This window comes from Cicer arietinum, chromosome 2 (assembly GCF_000331145.2).
Source record: "Cicer arietinum cultivar CDC Frontier isolate Library 1 chromosome 2, Cicar.CDCFrontier_v2.0, whole genome shotgun sequence".
Taxonomy (NCBI): domain Eukaryota; kingdom Viridiplantae; phylum Streptophyta; class Magnoliopsida; order Fabales; family Fabaceae; genus Cicer; species Cicer arietinum.
The window spans coordinates 50162690-50179372 of NC_021161.2; the positions used below are offsets into that span (position 1 = coordinate 50162690).

The following is a 16683-nucleotide window of genomic DNA, read 5'->3' on the forward strand; positions in this document are numbered from 1 at the left end:
TATATATTTTTGTTATTTTTGAATTTCGAAAAAACATTGAAAAAATAATTTATGTCACCGAAAATATCAACCGTGCCTATATTTTTTATTGGGTAATAACAAATGCGTGAAACCAACTATTAAGGTACGTATGGTGGTCAATTTTGCATGTATTCTTTCTATTTTACAAAATTGGGGTACCCCTTAGAGCACACATCAAGTTTCATACCTCCACTTATTTTTCAATTCACAATAACTCTAGTTCTTGTTAATGTCATCATTATTTTTAATATTTTTTTATTAATATCGTCATCAATTTTAATGGTATTTGATAATATATGTCCATGTATAATCAAATTATGAATAACTATAATATTAGTAATGTAATTGATTTATTAACCAGTGAAATTCATCTTTTATAGATCTTTCTTGAAAGCTAATGTATGTAAGATGTTAAAAGTTAAAAAGAATTATGTGTACGAAGCGCTTTATGACATCAATTTGCATATTTTTCTTCAAAATAGTTGTGTTAGCTAAATCTTTTTCTATTTTTACTGCCAATAAGATTAGAAACCTCATATTTGTCAATATGTCATACTTCAGGTAATAATATGACGACATATGGGGATAATACTCAATTTTTTATTTGTATATTTTATGAACTAACTTTGACCAACAACTAAAATATATAGATTAATTATCATAAGATCAACTATATATAAATTCTTATTTATAATAATATATTTATTAAATTAAATTTTTATACATCGAGAATATAAACAATTTATATATATCGATGAATCATAATCGTTAAATTATTAATAATATTTGACTTTTATCATATCTATTTATAAAATCAACTACATAATTATTAATATTATTTGAATTTATTTATTTATTTAAATTTACTTAATGACACAATCATACTTGTGGGCTATTTTAAAGAGTTTAGGATAACAATTTATAGGATATCTATAAATTATTTTTAACTTATTTTTATGAAATCTCTATCATAATTTATAAAAATAAATTCGAACTTGGTTTTTTTTACTCAACTTTAAATTTATATAAAAATAATTTAATTATTTTATCTTTTATTATAAAAATAACTTATATACATAAATACTTTATAATGAACACTGATATTATATGTGCTCAATTAATTGTTCGTCCAAAGATGACCTAATTACACAAAAACAATAAAATAAACAAAATAAATTTCCTGGTTAACTTGAAAATTCAATAATGAAGAGTAAATTGGGATTTTGGGGAGATCTATCACCCATGAGCAGATATAGGAATGAGATTTTCCAAAAAATAATAATTTCTTTGACTAACTTTGCATATGTTGAAGAGCCCAAATTGAAATCCAGAGTTTAGGCCCAGCCTAATAAAGTCAGCAACCCAGTTTGGTTTATGTATTGCCTTTAGGGTTTTCTATTCTATTTCTATGAATGAAAACAAAGTACAAGTACTAATTTATTACTATAAACAATTAGAAGTTAAAAAACACCATTTATTTAATGCATAAAATTTTCTAGAGTCTCCCTATGAGCTCAATTCCCACATCTCTTCTTACCAAATAGCCATCCATGATTCTCTCTCGCCGGACAATAACAATGCATAGTCCAAATGTAAATTTTAATATTAATATTTATAATAAAACAAATTCATTGTGCGTCAATTTATTAGTTATTCTAAAATAACTAATAATGGAATCCAAAACCAATATAGTTATTCTAAAATGGACTAATATACTAGGAAAAAAAATAGTTCATATATTTATTATTAATTATTATTAATTATTAAAATTAAATATATGAAAACAAATAATTACTACTTATCTTTTGTTTTATTGTCTTCGGTTACAAAAATAAAAATTTAAAACATTTTTAAATTGTTTCAAATTCAAAAGTTATTACATTCATAATATCCATTAAATAAGAGAATCAATAATATTGAAATCTATTTTAAATTATGGGAGATATGAATTATTTGGCTCAAATTTCATATTTGCATATAAGATAGCTCCGTTGAAAAGTTTCTTTTTTTCTTTTACATTATTTGAATGTTTGATAAAATCTTTTAATCTTTTATTTCTTATTTGATCTATTTTTCTTTGCAAATTAGTATTCTTTTTCTGAAATTGTCATTTAGAGGTGTTGATTGTAAGCAGGGTGTGGCGGCTTTGAATAAGGGCATGGGAGTTTGGTGATGAGGGAGACAGCTTAGTCATTTTAAAGAATTGATTTTCTAAATCCCTTAAAATATTCAATCTTAATAAGCTTTATGTAATGTAAGGTGTCAATGAAAAGAACTTTTGAAAGTTTCACTTCCTTCATCAACAAAATTTTGTTTCTCCTTTTTTGTTCTCTCTTCATGTTTAACTGGGGACAAAATTTTAATCATTTTAGTTTTTGTTTATTTTCACGGATGTAATAGAAGCAAAATAATATATTGTGTTCAAAATAAAATAAAAATAAACAATGAAAAACACTTGAATTTTTCAATTACATATGTTTTATGCATAAAATGTGTGTGACGACATTTCACAATTTTTTTTCAATATGATAAGGTTCATAACATGATTTTTAGAGTTAAATATATTTATTATCCCTAAAAATTTTAAAATATGTCAATTTTATGGATTACTATACATGTAGGTGATACTTCAAATTTACAATTTTATCTTTTTGTAGGATTACAATATCTGTGAAGTATATAATTTAAAGAGCTAATTTCTGATTCACTGTATAGAGTTATTTTGTTATCACACTAAAAAAAAATTCACACAAATTATCACATTATTATAATATATAATTTAGAAATAATGGATTGCAAATATGACACATAAGATGTATATCTACTTGTACAATTTATTTATTCATCTTTTCTTTTACTCAACGATTATTTTTTCTCATTGCTAAATACCCTTAATTCTTCGCGATTATGAAATTAATTAAGTGAAAAAATATAAGTTAAAAATAAAAATTAAAAAATATAATTTAATTTAATTTGATTGAGAAAATTACCAAATCATCCCAGAGTCGGGTCGCCACATGATCGCCGAATGTCCTAAAGACAAAACTATCAACTGGACCACCAAGATATCCACCATCCTGTGGAGGTTCATCTATATCAGCTGGTTGGGCTTCGGGTTGGGATTCAGGTTGGGATTCTTCCTGTTGCCGCTGTACTCGTCATCGTTGTGCCCTTGCACGATGACCTTCCGCATTAGAAGTGCCCTTGTTAAGTATAACACGACCCTCTTTATCAGTAAACATAGTGTGCATCATGGCTGCAAAACAAAAATCAATAAAAAAAAAACAAAAGACAATAAGCCTACGTGAACTTAATGTCAAGAACTTACTAAACTGAGTTCACGAACACGTACGTGAACTGAATTTACGTATCGTTACGTGAACTCAGTTCACGTACATGCTGTTATTACATATTACGTGAACTCGGATCACGTAAACATTACGTAAACTCATATCACGTAACACGTGAACTGAGTTCACGTACATTATTGGGTTTTGAAAACTGAATCACGTACGTGAACTGTTTCTAGGTTTTTGAAAATTAGTTTACGTACGTGAACTGAGTTCACGTACGTTTATGGGTTTAGGGCAGCGAAGGTTTTCTTCATCCTCAAAAATGGAAACTTTTTTCCTTCAATTTTCAGGCATTGCATTCATAAACAGATAAAACAAAACAACAAAACACAGCAAAAACAAAGGTTGATTATTACTTACTTGATTCACAACAATTATGGTAACTTGATGAACTTGGTTGATGATGATTGATGAATGATGAAGATGGTTGAAGAATATGATGATTGATGAAAATGGTGGGTGATGATTGATGATGAATATGAAGAAGATGAACAAGGTGTTGAATATAGAATGAAGAGGCAAAAGATGAGTTATGTTAATGAAGAGAAAGAAGATTGAAATAAAAGGAAGGGTAATTTAGACGTTTTGATTTTTTTTTTTAATATTTGAGGGGTGTGGGTAGTAATTTAGGGGGTGTTGGCAGTAATAGTGCAATTTTAATTAGTTAAATAATAATATTTTTGAGGAATGAATTATTATTATTAATTTAATTTCCCTCTCGAATTTCAAAATTCAAAATAGTCTAAGCAATAACGTAACACCTTACCTTATTCACAGTAAATGCTCTTTCTTTCTCTACTCCATTTTCCATTAATTTCGAAAACAAGAAAAATAAGAAGAAAAAGAAAGAAAGAAAAAACATTGATAGTTTGAAATTCATGATATGTTGTGGTGGTGTGTGAAGCGTGGATTAACCTTTCTGTTACAATTCTTCTTTCGTTCATTCAAATCAGCCATGAGGTGTTTCTTCGGTATCAGAGACAATCCTCCTGCACCTCTTCTCATTCTTTCATTTCTTTTTCAATTTCAGCTGTATCTCAGATTTTGAAATGCAAGATATTTGGAAAATTATGCGATTATTTTTTTATTATTAATTTAAAATGTTTCTGTTGTAAACCCTAAATCAGGACGTGTTGATATCTCGAAATCGTTTGTCGTCTTTATTATCTAGAGGTATTTCTCTATTACTTTTTTATTTTTTATTTACTTTATACCGTGTTTTAGGATTTATACAGATAGCATCAACACTATTGATCGAAGAAGATTTGTCACAGACGTTGATTATATTCAATTAATTAATTTTCTCAAATTATTATCGGTGTAATGCCAATGTTTGGTGTATGTGTTGGTATTTGTGTTCCATAGCTAGTTATGTACTAATTTGTGTTTTGAATATTTCAGAAGAGAATGAAGATTCTGTTCGGAATGATGATGTGGGGTCTCAGGAATATGATTTGAGACTTACGGATGAGGTATGTTTATACTTCATGTTCATAGTGCTATTTGTCACACTAATACTGTAGCAATTTTTATATTTTTTTTTGTAAATGATTTTTTTAGCTGTTGCATTTGTCAATTTTTGTAGTGAGTTTGTCGCAGCATGGGTAAATGATTATGCAAACTGATATGTAACTTTTATAGTATATATGCATTTGTATGAGTTGATTATGAACAGGTGTGAATTTTGGAATTATCATGTAAAAGAAGTAAAAAGAGCAACACAAAGTGATTTTATGAATAAACCTTATGAGATTCTTTAGTTTGCTTTCTTCAATTTCGACTAGTTGTAAGTAATATTAGGTCATGTGATTTTAGGAAAAACTATCATTTACTTATACTGTTTAGCATGTATTACCTAATGTTGTATTGTGGATCATAGCATTAGGATGTATGGTTTAGGACGTACTTATAAGTTTCAATCACACTTTTGCAGGTCAAGTTTCTTAAAGCATGTGGTACTATAGCAGGAACACCGGCAGAAATTCGCAAAACATCGGCGAAATTGAAAGTGTCACCTGTTTGTGAAAGTGATTCTGACCCTCTAAGGTTTCACTCCTGGCTTCCCAATACATCTGTTGAGAAACTTCAGCTGGATGTCCAACCATTTGACCCATCAACTCCCATAAAACTTTGCCAAGAATGGGAAAATAGCACATATTCTTCAGAGCACACACCTAGCAGGTTATTCTTTTGAGTACATATTCTTTGCCCTTGAAATTGTTCCTATTTCCTGTTCTATTTTGGTATTTTCGAAATTAATATGTCGTACTCACTGAATGGTGAAAATGTATTTTGGTTATAACGTGTCTATTTTTGAAATTACATAGAAGTTAGTTATATAACTAGAACCTGAGATCTTTATTTTAATTTCTTTTGCAGCTATGTCTTCAATGCACAAGACACTCAACGTGACTCTCCTGACTATGTGGAAGGAAGTTGGACACGGAGTATTCATACTGATCATAAGGCTAGAAAGATTGAAGCTTCAGTTGCACCTTGGCCAGCCACAGGCACTCAGAGGAAGAACAAATCTGTACGTTTTGAATGCGAAAATGACTTAGTATCTTATCAAAGCCCGCCAGATGATCGGCTCATGAAGAAAAATATGTCACCAGATAACCAAAGTTCATGTAAACGATCACCTTGTCCTACCCCATTGAAGTTATTTGATGAGATGCAAACACCTGGAACCGTGTACCCTGCATCATCAGAAGAGTTATGTCATGGTCGAGTTCGGTCGCAGTTCGTCTATCCAAATTGCAACCCAGGTGTGAAAGTCTTCCTGAGCAAGTTACTTGAAGAACAAGATTCAAATGAGCTGGGTGATTCTGTCGAGCGGGATCAAAATCCAACTCCGACCCCAGAAAAAGGTTTGAAGAAAATAGAAAATGAAACGGAATCTATGATGGAAGCAAGTTCCTGTTCTAGTTTAAAACCTATATCAATCAGTGTAGACGAGACGAATGAGAAAATGGAGACTGCTTATAGTCCAACCCCACATTCTGTAGACATGCCTATTATTGAAGGGGTTCCTGCTCAATCGAATGAAGATAAGGATTCTCATATTTTTCCTTCTAAGTGGCTGAATGGAAATGGCATACCTAACTCAACCAAGAAGTACAAGGAAGTATGACTTGTAATCAGCATTTGCTATTTGAAAGAGTTCTAAATCTAAATATACTGCCACTTATTAGTGCTGATTGTTTCCAGGATCAAACGGTAAAGTGGCATGCAACACCATTTGAAGAGAGGTTGGATAAGGCATTGTCTGAGGAGAATTTTATCTCTAAAAGGTATCCATCCCTAGTAAACAATCACTTGCACACTTATTCATCTGTTAAAAAGTATAAAAAGCAGAAAATAATCGAGAAACTCCAGTTTGTTCATGCTATACTTTCTTCAAACACTGTGTGCTGAATGTTAATTATGGTTCATTTTTTCTGATTAGAAACTTAACTCCAGGTTAGCACATTGTGAGGATAACAGATGATTTCAAATTATCAAAGCAAGCCTGTTTGCTTGACGTGTCTGAGTTTGACAATTCTACTGTGTTTACATGAATTATTTGAATTTATTGATCAATATGTTATTTCATTAGTTTGCATAGCTGAGTGTTGTTGTTGGATATTTGTTAGTAGTTGATTTATAATATCTTAATGTATATATAATGTCCATTTAATTTGTTATTATCGATTTACAGGAAACTTGTCATTGGAAAACCAGTGGCATTTGAGGAGATTGAGGAGTGACACTCAACTGTCTCAACAACAATCATCAACTCATCCACTGTGGTGTTATTTTCAAATGTGTACATGTCCATTGGTCCATCCCAATCCATTATGCTCTCATATATGAGAAACTGTTCAAATTTATATAGAGACTACAATAAACTAAACATCCTTCAATATGCTGATTGATTATACCAATTTTGAGATTACATAGAACTATTAGGCTATCTGCCAAAATGCAATTCCATCCTTGTGGAAACAAACATTATGGAGAACCTTCATTTACTGGAAAAGTGATAAAACTGAAAGTTTTCAATGAACATGATAGGAAGCTTATAGCTGGATCCCCAATCCCTTTTGCATCTTTGAAAAAATATCAGCCGTTTGATTGATTTAAGAGCTAACGGAGTTTGATTCATTTAGCAATAATTGTTAACTTAAACAACTAAGATCTTGCTTCGAGGGGGTTTTTCTTAGCCCCTTATCATACCATGAACAACTTGAGATTTGATTGAAATTGTGAATTATTGATGCATTTAGTGTATTATATAAATATACATGTTATGTATTTACAATATTATGTTTAACGTTATTTTAATGAGGTAAATTTATACTAGGCTACAATTTGAATTTACAAGTCAATTTGATTTAAATAAATTAAGTTTGCTTAAACTCTTGATTTTAACAACCTTACATTGATCCTATATGCCGTGAACAACTAGATAATTGAGTGGGATGGATAAACAAGTGGTAATGAATTTTGCTAAAAGTTTGCTTATTTTAAGAAATTAGAATGGTGCACGGAAAGAACAATTGACAAGTATTTGAGTGGTCTTTTTTTATTGTTAGGTAATTGGTGAGATGAAGATAAGAAAAGGCCATCGTCCCTTACTTGATTATACTTATCCACAGCTTCTCATCTATGCAAAATTACGTCTCTATAGCTTCGTTTTTCAATTTGGTTTTTAATGTTTCAATCTGTTTGCATTGTTAGCCTTATAAATTATGATGTACTTGCATCGTTTTCCTTTTGAAGAATTTTGTTTTAAATTGCTTACATGTACGTAATGGGGTGACAAATCTAAACCAATAACACATTATTTTTATTTTTTTAATTTTTTATAAATTAAAAATTAAAAAAATATAGTTTTTCAATTTTTATCTCTTTATTTTCTCTTAAATTTAGAAATTCCAATTTTTTCTTTATCATTTTCTTTATTTTCTTCTTCATCTTAATGATCATGATCATTCAAGATCATATTTTCCTCTCCATTGTAAATGTGTGATTCAAAAAATCAAATAAAAAATTAGACAAATAGAAAATCCATATTTGAACCAAACCAAAATCAAACAAAAAAATTGAAACCTTTGAAAATGTAACATAAATCTTAAACTCACAAATTAAAAACCCCAACACCAACTTCAACTCCTCTTAAGAAATATTCTTGGATGGTTGAATTGTATGGAGTTAACAAAAAATAAACATGCAATTTTATATCTTTTGTATTTTTAGATAGAGAAATCAATATGCACATAAAATTGCTTTTATTGGCCTTGTATTTTATATTCTTTAAATTAGAACATAGTAGATTTTTAGGATGTTGATTTTTGTGAAGAGTTCTCTCTTGTTATTTGCTCTCTATCTTCTGTAGGTTTTATCCTTTGAATTTTTCGTTTTTAAGGATGGAGTTCCCTTAACTATTCTAGCTAGTAGTTAGGTTTTGGTCTAGTCTCTTAGATAATTTTTATGTTTATTTTATTTTATTTTATAATATCTTTTTTATACCAATATAATTAAGATGTTTATTTGTCCAGTGATAATTTTGCAGTATCTTTGTTAAAAAAAAACATCTTGAGAAATATATTTTGAAGTCATATTTTTCTCAGTTCAACGAATTAGTTTTAATTTCAAATTATTTTCAATTCAGAGTTTCTTATTACACCATGTATTCTCAAAATTTGGTTTTGTTCGCAATTATACATTTAAACCGATTTAAAATCCCCTTTGTGCGTGTTTTTTCTTAATCCCATTTGTGTGCAATTTAAACTAAAATAAGTGGCTCTAAAAAATGCTTCCAAAGGTGTGTTGGACTAAATTAACCTCATAAACTTAACAATATTGAGTTGAACTAATTTTTTTTTGTCTTAAAATATATAATAAATATTATTATAATAATATTTAATTTAATAGTATCAATATTTATTATTTAAATTAAAATTTATTTATAAAATTTATATATTTAGAGATTTTAATTAGATTATTAGAGTATCCACAATATTGGTGCTTAAGTAGAGTTTATATATATATATATATATATATATAATAAGTGAGAATAGATAATTATTATAAGAAACGATAACTATTAATAATAATTATTAGATTCAACTAATGTATAAAATTAAATTATTCAATCAATATGATATGTGATTGTATCTGCATCCAATAACTTTTAGATACTATATATTATAATATCTTTAAATTAATTTTCTTTTTTTATTTATAATAATTCGAATTAAAAATTCTATAATAATGATATTATTTTTATTTTTATTTTTATATTTTTTTATTCAAGGGTTTTATTTTTATTAAATCTACATTTTTATTTTTTATTGTAATATATTATAACTTTTAAATTATAATTATTATTATATTGTAACTTAAACTGATAAATATAAACCATCTTTAACTTGGTACATACAAAATTATCAAATGAATTTCACTATTAATTCTATAATTTCTGCATACTTATTCATTTTAGTAGAAGTGGATCTATCGTTAAGCTAAAGTCGTGTGGTGTTAAACTGGCAAGACGCCACGTTTCAATTTCTTTTATACGTGTCAAGTCAACTATACTGAATGAGTAACACTATTTTTGTCTCACAATTCTTTTTTATACTGATGTACTTGTAGTGTTTTAATCTCCATCAAAATAGATTTTCTTGTCGCTGTCGCTCTAAATTAATTTTTCCAAACATGAGTTAGAATTCACACATCAACACCTAATTATTATTCTCATAAATCAGAGAATTAAATTAATGATTAATTTAATTTAAATATGTTATTAATTTTTATAAAATTTTAATTTTTATAAAATAAAAATATAATTTTTAATTTCTACAAAATTATTCATCCAACAATTTCAGTTCCTGTCAAAATAAAATATATTTAATCATTTTTTAATTTTAAAAACTTGTAAATAATTTTTGACACTTACGTTTAAAATATTATACAAAATTATGAAGATTATATTTTAATATATTGATTATAATTATATGTAACTTTTAATATATTGATTAAAATAATTTTTGACACTTGTAAAAAGATATATTTTTATTTTATAAAGATTAAAATTAAAATTATGAATTTTTATATTTTAATATATTGATTTTTAATTATAGATAAAATAAAAAAAAAAAGTTACATATAATTATAAAGTCTCATCTCGAACTCCACGCATCGACAATTAATATTAAAGATGCTTCATCATAATGCACTCACATCTTATCCTTCATTACTAAATTAGCTACACAACAAAAAGTACAAAATAATTTTGTATAAAAGAAGATATGAGTAGAGTATGGAGGATTCAAGAATTAATGTATCATAATGTTGTCCCACATGGGGTCCAAGATTCCACCCATCAATCTCAGCTCTGAATTATAAATTTTTCTCCTCTTTCTCTCTTGTTGAGGCATTTTTATTTTCTAGATAAACCAAACCATGGTAGTGAAGGTGTATGGTCCTCACTGTGCCTCAACCAAACGTGTGTTGGTTTGTCTGATTGAGAAGGAAATTGAATTTGAGGTTGTCCCTGTTGATGTCTTTAAGGGAGAACATAAGGATCCTGACTACCTCAAATTACAGGTTCATCTTTTTTATTTTCTTTTCATCTTTGTTTTTTTTTTACTTAAAAATATTTGTTCAATCAAATTAGTATATTAATTAAAACTATACAAATTTAACGTTACTAAAATTGAAATAAAGGAATTTGTAAACAAATTTAACGAATACTATAAAATGATAAAAAAATACTTATAAAATCAAATACTGAAATATCTATTCTTTTGGATCTATAATGTTAATAATCAATTAATTGACTGAATCTATAATTTATTGAAAGAGACAAATCAAAAAATTAAACAATGCCACATGAAACAACACAACACCACGTTTAAGTGGATCAAGAGAAAAAAGAACTTGGATCAAGTGGATCAAATTTAGTGGTGAGAACTCATAACTGAGGGGAGATTTGTTAGAATTTAATTATGAGTGGTTAATCTCACATTGACTAGGAATTGAGGCTATATTGGATATATAAGGAGAATGACTCATAAACCTAGGTTTTGGGTTGAGATGTGGTGTTTAAGTGTCTTATGAATCTTCGATGTTTAGGTAATTCCGGATGTCTTACTCGACCAGACTCTCTAACAAAAATTACATAAAACACAAAATAATTAGATAGAATTAGAGAAAAAATGATTCAAGGCGTGGTTTGTATTACCGTGTAAGAAAATAGATCGAAATCATCGACGACAATATAAAATAATATATCTTATTCTGAAACCATGTCTTACTATTATTTCTAAAATTATGAGCATATATAAATGTTTTACGTAGTGAGATGCATTTGAAAATTTGGATAATTTATTTTTGGAGCACTTAATATTAGTAATATTAATATTATTAAAAATAGTTAAAATATACTGAATGTGGAGATTGAATTTTTAATCTCATTTATCATTCTACTTCTTTAACACTCTAAGCCCCTGCCACAATTTATGCATACTAACTAAATCCTTAAATTAATAGTTAATTGATTGATTTTTTTTATGATTTTTTGTTCATAATCTGCAGCCCTTTGGAGCTGTTCCAGTTATTAAAGATGGAGATTATACTCTATATGGTTAAAACATTGATCCCATGTTATGCTTTACTACTTATTATTTTTTTAAATTTTTATTTTTAATTACTTGCTGATTTTAGTGCTTTTAATGAATCTATTTGTGCAGAATCTCGAGCAATAATGAGATATTATGCTGAAAAATATAGATCCCAAGGTGTTGAGTTGCTAGGAAAAACAATAGAAGAAAGGGGTCTAGTGGAACAATGGTTAGAAGTTGAAGCACAAAACTATAACCCACCAGCATATAACTTGGCCCTTCATGGTTTATTTCCTTCACTAATTGGCAACAATCCAGATCCTAAGGTAATTGAAGAGAGTGAAGCAAAGCTTGTGAAGGTGTTGAACATTTATGAAGAGAGGCTATCTAAGAATAAATATTTGGCTGGTGATTTCTTTAGCCTTGTTGATATAAGTCACCTTCCTTTTACTGATTATATTGTTAATCATATGGGAAAAGATTATTTGATAAAGGATAGGAAACATGTTTGTGCTTGGTGGGATGATATTAGTAGTAGACCATCATGGACCAAGGTTCTTGAATTATATAGACCTCCAATCTAGTTAGTGAAACATAAAAATGCTAGCATATACTCTCCTTTATTGGTTGAATTTTATACATGATCCACTAAATTATGTGGAATATACATTAATTTAGTGAGTTTTATATAAATTTCAACTAATAGGAAGAAATATGTATTGAAGTGTGTTATTAAAAGTAACATGGTTTTATCTAGTTTGAGGAGAAGTGAAGAATAAATGTTGTTTAATGAGATATAGTATCGTTTTATACAAGAAACGATTATAAGCTATTTTAATAAAAATTATAAAATTTAGTGTATTATACTAACTAAATTTCAAAATTGTTGTCTATTTTATTTTGTGAGAGTATTTTTTTTATCTGAAAAAAATAGACTACTGTATATTCAAAATATTGTTTAATTATTTTTATATGAATTGATAAAGTTAGGATAAATTAAATTTTTTAAATATAAAATTCAAATTATTTAAAAAATAAAATAGATTAATATAAAATTTACTTGGATCATATGCAAAATCAAATTTCTAAGGCTACCATGGATTCTTCTAGATGCAATAAATCCTGAACAAAACACCGATAATGCAACAACACAAATCCAATCGCTATCTACTGGCTAGTCATGACCACTTAGATTTACTTGGACTATTGATAATGAGAATGTGAAGAATATTATATATTATTGATGTCACCTTTGTTGAAAATTTGAATGAAAGATGGAAACATATTGGTTAATAACTTGAATTATTTATTAGTTGAGTTGTTTAGAACTTTTTTAAACACAAATTTATAGGCTTTTATGTGGTCTTGACAAGCTTTATTTACTTGAAAAGTAATAGAGCCAAAGGTTTTAAATGAAAATAATACCAAGTTTAAAGACGGATCTTCAGTTTTGTCTCTCATAAGGGTGTTCATGGTGATCGGGTTTAAGATAAAATTTCATTTAATCTAACGATAAAAATAAATACAGTTTGGTTAAAAATAAATACAGTTTGGTGAACTTTTATAGGAAGAATTACTCCTTGATGAATTGTACTCAAAATCTTTTAGATCATTGTGAGATCCTCTGCGAGATCCACAGACAATTGTGTGATGTTCATCATATATATAGTCATGATTTGATCACAAAGGATAACATGTTCAGCTAAAGTGTATTTTGCGTTTGAGTCAGATGGATCTGTGAGATTTTGCATTCGAGTCCAATTGATATTGGCCCAAAATCCATTCTGGAACAAACTCTAACAAATTGGTAACTAACAAAAAAAAAAAAGTTGTTTTCTATGAAAAATTTATCCTATATCAGGCTTATACCTCACAATTTTATGAAAATGTTAAAATTACTATTAATTTTTCTTTTTACTATTTCACAAAATTTGAAGTCACTTTTTATTTATCATTTCATCATTTCCAGAGCAGTAAAAAAAGGTATAAATTTTCTGGTAACTTTTGAAAAACTATTTGGAAGAATTCCGGTATCCAGAGTGTTTCTGGAAAACTTTTTACAAGTTTTCCGTTATTGAAGAATGTTACCGGAAAACTTTAAAAAAAATTCCAGTACATAATGAAAAATGTGTATACCAGAAAATTTTCTTCAATTTTTTTTGATACATAAGGTGTTTCTGGAAAACTTCATTGACAAGTTTTCGGTACACGCCAATTTTTTAAATTTTTTTTTAATTTTTTTAAATTTATTAATTTTGTTAAATGTTAAGAGATATAGATAAACCACTACTATTATTGGATAAAACATGCATCACTATTACAAACATTTTTTACATAGATCAGATATGAATAATTATGATTAATATTAATATTATAAAAATATATTATTGTGATTGATTATAATTTATTTTATATTATTGTAATTAATTATAATTTATTTTATATTTTATTTTAGATATTTGATACAAGAGACGCTGTTGTGAATTGGGCTAAAGAAATCATATAAAAAATAAAGTTAATGTTATCATGAGAAGATCAGATATATAGACAAGAGAGAAAGAGAGGAGAAATAAATTAATATTAGGTTGTGACAAAGGAGGAAAATACAAGTGTGTTGTTAGTTCAACTCGAAGTTCAACAAAAAAGTGTGATTGTCCTTTCAAGCTTATATCAAAACCATAAAAAGATGGTTCAAGATGAACAATTAAAGTAATTTATGGAGTTCACAACCATGAATTATCTGATACTTTAGAGAGGCATGCATTTGTTGGATGCTTAGATGAAGAAGAAAAAAACATGTTCATGACTTAATAAAATATATTGTTGCACCGAAACACATATTACTCTCATTGCAAGACCGAGATAAGAATAATGTTATTAAGATATCACAAATATATAAACAAATGAGTATGATTCGATTACAAGTGAGAGATAATAAAACATAGATGCAACATTTATTCAAGTTAATTAAAGATGCAAAATATGTTTATTTGAATAGAAAACGTGAAGACTCAAATGTTATGAGAGTTATTTTTTAGGCGCATTTAGATTCAGTGAAGTTGTTGAAATTTTTTTCGATTGTATTGGTTATGAGTAGTACCTACAAAACCAATAAATTCATAATACTATTACTTGAAATTATTGGTATGACATCAACAGAGATGTCATTTGTAGTTTGATTTGCTTATTTGGAATGTGAGCGGGAATAAAACTTTTGATGGGAATTATAGACAAGCTAAGAGAAATGTTTGTTACACAAAACAAATTTCCTCAAGTAATTGTGATAGACAGAGATCTTGCGTTAATGAATGCAGTTGATATTGTATTTTCACATGCTGTTAATTTGCTTTTTCAATTTCATATCTCTAAAAATATTGGAGTAAAATGTAAGCAATATGTCTTAAAGGATAGACAAGAGTTAATATTAAATATGTGGAAAGAAATTATGTATTGCAGTGATAAAAAATAAAAAATAAAAGAGTATATCATGTGTTTGCACATGTTTGAGCAATCATATGTCGATAATAAAATGTTTGTTGACTATGTGAAAGAAACTTGGTTGACTCCTTATAAGGAAAGGTTTGTTGAAGCATGGACAAATTGAGTGATGCATTTGGAGAACACAACGACTAATGAGTATGTCATGTGACTCTAAAACTTTGATTTTGTAATTTTATTATATATTGTTGAATTGCTTAATGGTGACAATTTATATGTAATGATAGGGTTGGGTCAACTCATTGGAAACTGAAGTTAATGTTGGAACACAACATAGGTGACATGTATAAATGTTGGGAGGCTATGAACAACATGATAAGGTTGCAACATAAAAAAATCAGTGGCTCGTTTCAGAAAAATTTCTATGATGAAGATCATGAACATATAAATTCATTTTATCAGAGATTGAATATATTTGTATCAAGAGAAGCTCAAAGACGTATTCCTCAAGAATACGAGAAAGTTGAGTGGGTGGGTACTAACAAATTTGTATGTGGGTGCTCTCTCATAAGGACATACGAGCTACCTTGTGCTTGTGAATTGGCACAATATAAATTAATGGGTGAACCAATACCTCTAGATTATGTGGATATTCAATGGACAAAATTAAGCATGGAATGTGAAATCACCCAAGACATAGAAGATGGGATAGTTGGATATGTCTACTGAGATGAATGCCTTATGGAAATATTTTCAATCACTTGATGTTATAGGAAAACGAGTGTTGAAGAGTAAGGTGCGTGAACATGTTTTTTCAACTACAAGTTCAATGTGTCCATCTCCTGAAAAAGTTAAAACCAAAGGACGAGTGAAGAAGAGTAAAGGTGATAAGTCGGATGAATATGATGTATATCGAGACCCTTCTTACTTTGAGCATGTTAATGCAACATATTATGAAGATCTTGGTTCCCAACCATCTTAGTCATCAAAGAAGAGACAACCCTCTCAATCAAAGAAACAACCATCTCAATCTTCAAAGTATTTTTTCTGGAGACAATTTCCTGATGTTATTCAACTATACATTTTTGACATATTTGATGTGGTAGTGGATGAAAATTTTGGTTTTCGCGTTATTGCATTATTGCTTGGATACAGTGAGGAGTCTTGGTCTTTGGTCTGCAATAGTTTGGACCACAAGATTGCTTCTCATATAACTCGATATGATAGGCAGCTCCTAGGACGCATTAAAAAAGTAAAAGATT

The 16683-nt window shown here is 28.2% G+C and overlaps 2 protein-coding genes across 2 annotated transcripts; both read left to right on the plus strand.

The window, feature by feature from the left end:
* The first annotated feature begins 4417 nt into the window (after nucleotides 1-4417).
* Nucleotides 4418-7422, plus strand: LOC101495401 (protein JASON-like). The gene is made up of 6 exons (XM_073364951.1): nucleotides 4418-4547; nucleotides 4776-4846; nucleotides 5308-5555; nucleotides 5754-6501; nucleotides 6585-6667; nucleotides 7075-7422. The coding sequence occupies exons 4-6, from the start codon at nucleotides 5968-5970 to the stop codon at nucleotides 7121-7123; spliced, it is 666 nt and encodes a 221-aa protein (XP_073221052.1). The 5' UTR covers nucleotides 4418-4547; nucleotides 4776-4846; nucleotides 5308-5555; nucleotides 5754-5967; the 3' UTR covers nucleotides 7124-7422.
* Nucleotides 7423-10563: 3141 nt separating this feature from the next.
* LOC101501972 (glutathione S-transferase F9-like) lies at nucleotides 10564-12858 on the plus strand. The gene is made up of 3 exons (XM_004491254.4): nucleotides 10564-10967; nucleotides 11958-12006; nucleotides 12113-12858. The coding sequence occupies exons 1-3, from the start codon at nucleotides 10824-10826 to the stop codon at nucleotides 12565-12567; spliced, it is 648 nt and encodes a 215-aa protein (XP_004491311.1). The 5' UTR covers nucleotides 10564-10823; the 3' UTR covers nucleotides 12568-12858.
* Nucleotides 12859-16683: the final 3825 nt, after the last annotated feature.

What these genes read in the sequence shown, in the direction of transcription:
- LOC101495401 (XM_073364951.1), top strand. Translation starts at nt 5,968, where the DNA reads ATGAAGAAAAATATGTCACCAGATAACCAAAGTTCATGTAAACGATCA. An exon ending in CAACCAAGAAGTACAAGGAA is followed by an intron (nt 6,502 to 6,584) that starts GTATGACTTGTA and finishes GATTGTTTCCAG; the next exon opens with GATCAAACGGTAAAGTGGCA. An exon ending in GAGAATTTTATCTCTAAAAG is followed by an intron (nt 6,668 to 7,074) that starts GTATCCATCCCT and finishes ATCGATTTACAG; the next exon opens with GAAACTTGTCATTGGAAAAC.
- LOC101501972 (XM_004491254.4), top strand. Translation starts at nt 10,824, where the DNA reads ATGGTAGTGAAGGTGTATGGTCCTCACTGTGCCTCAACCAAACGTGTG. An exon ending in CTGACTACCTCAAATTACAG is followed by an intron (nt 10,968 to 11,957) that starts GTTCATCTTTTT and finishes CATAATCTGCAG; the next exon opens with CCCTTTGGAGCTGTTCCAGT. An exon ending in TGGAGATTATACTCTATATG is followed by an intron (nt 12,007 to 12,112) that starts GTTAAAACATTG and finishes CTATTTGTGCAG; the next exon opens with AATCTCGAGCAATAATGAGA.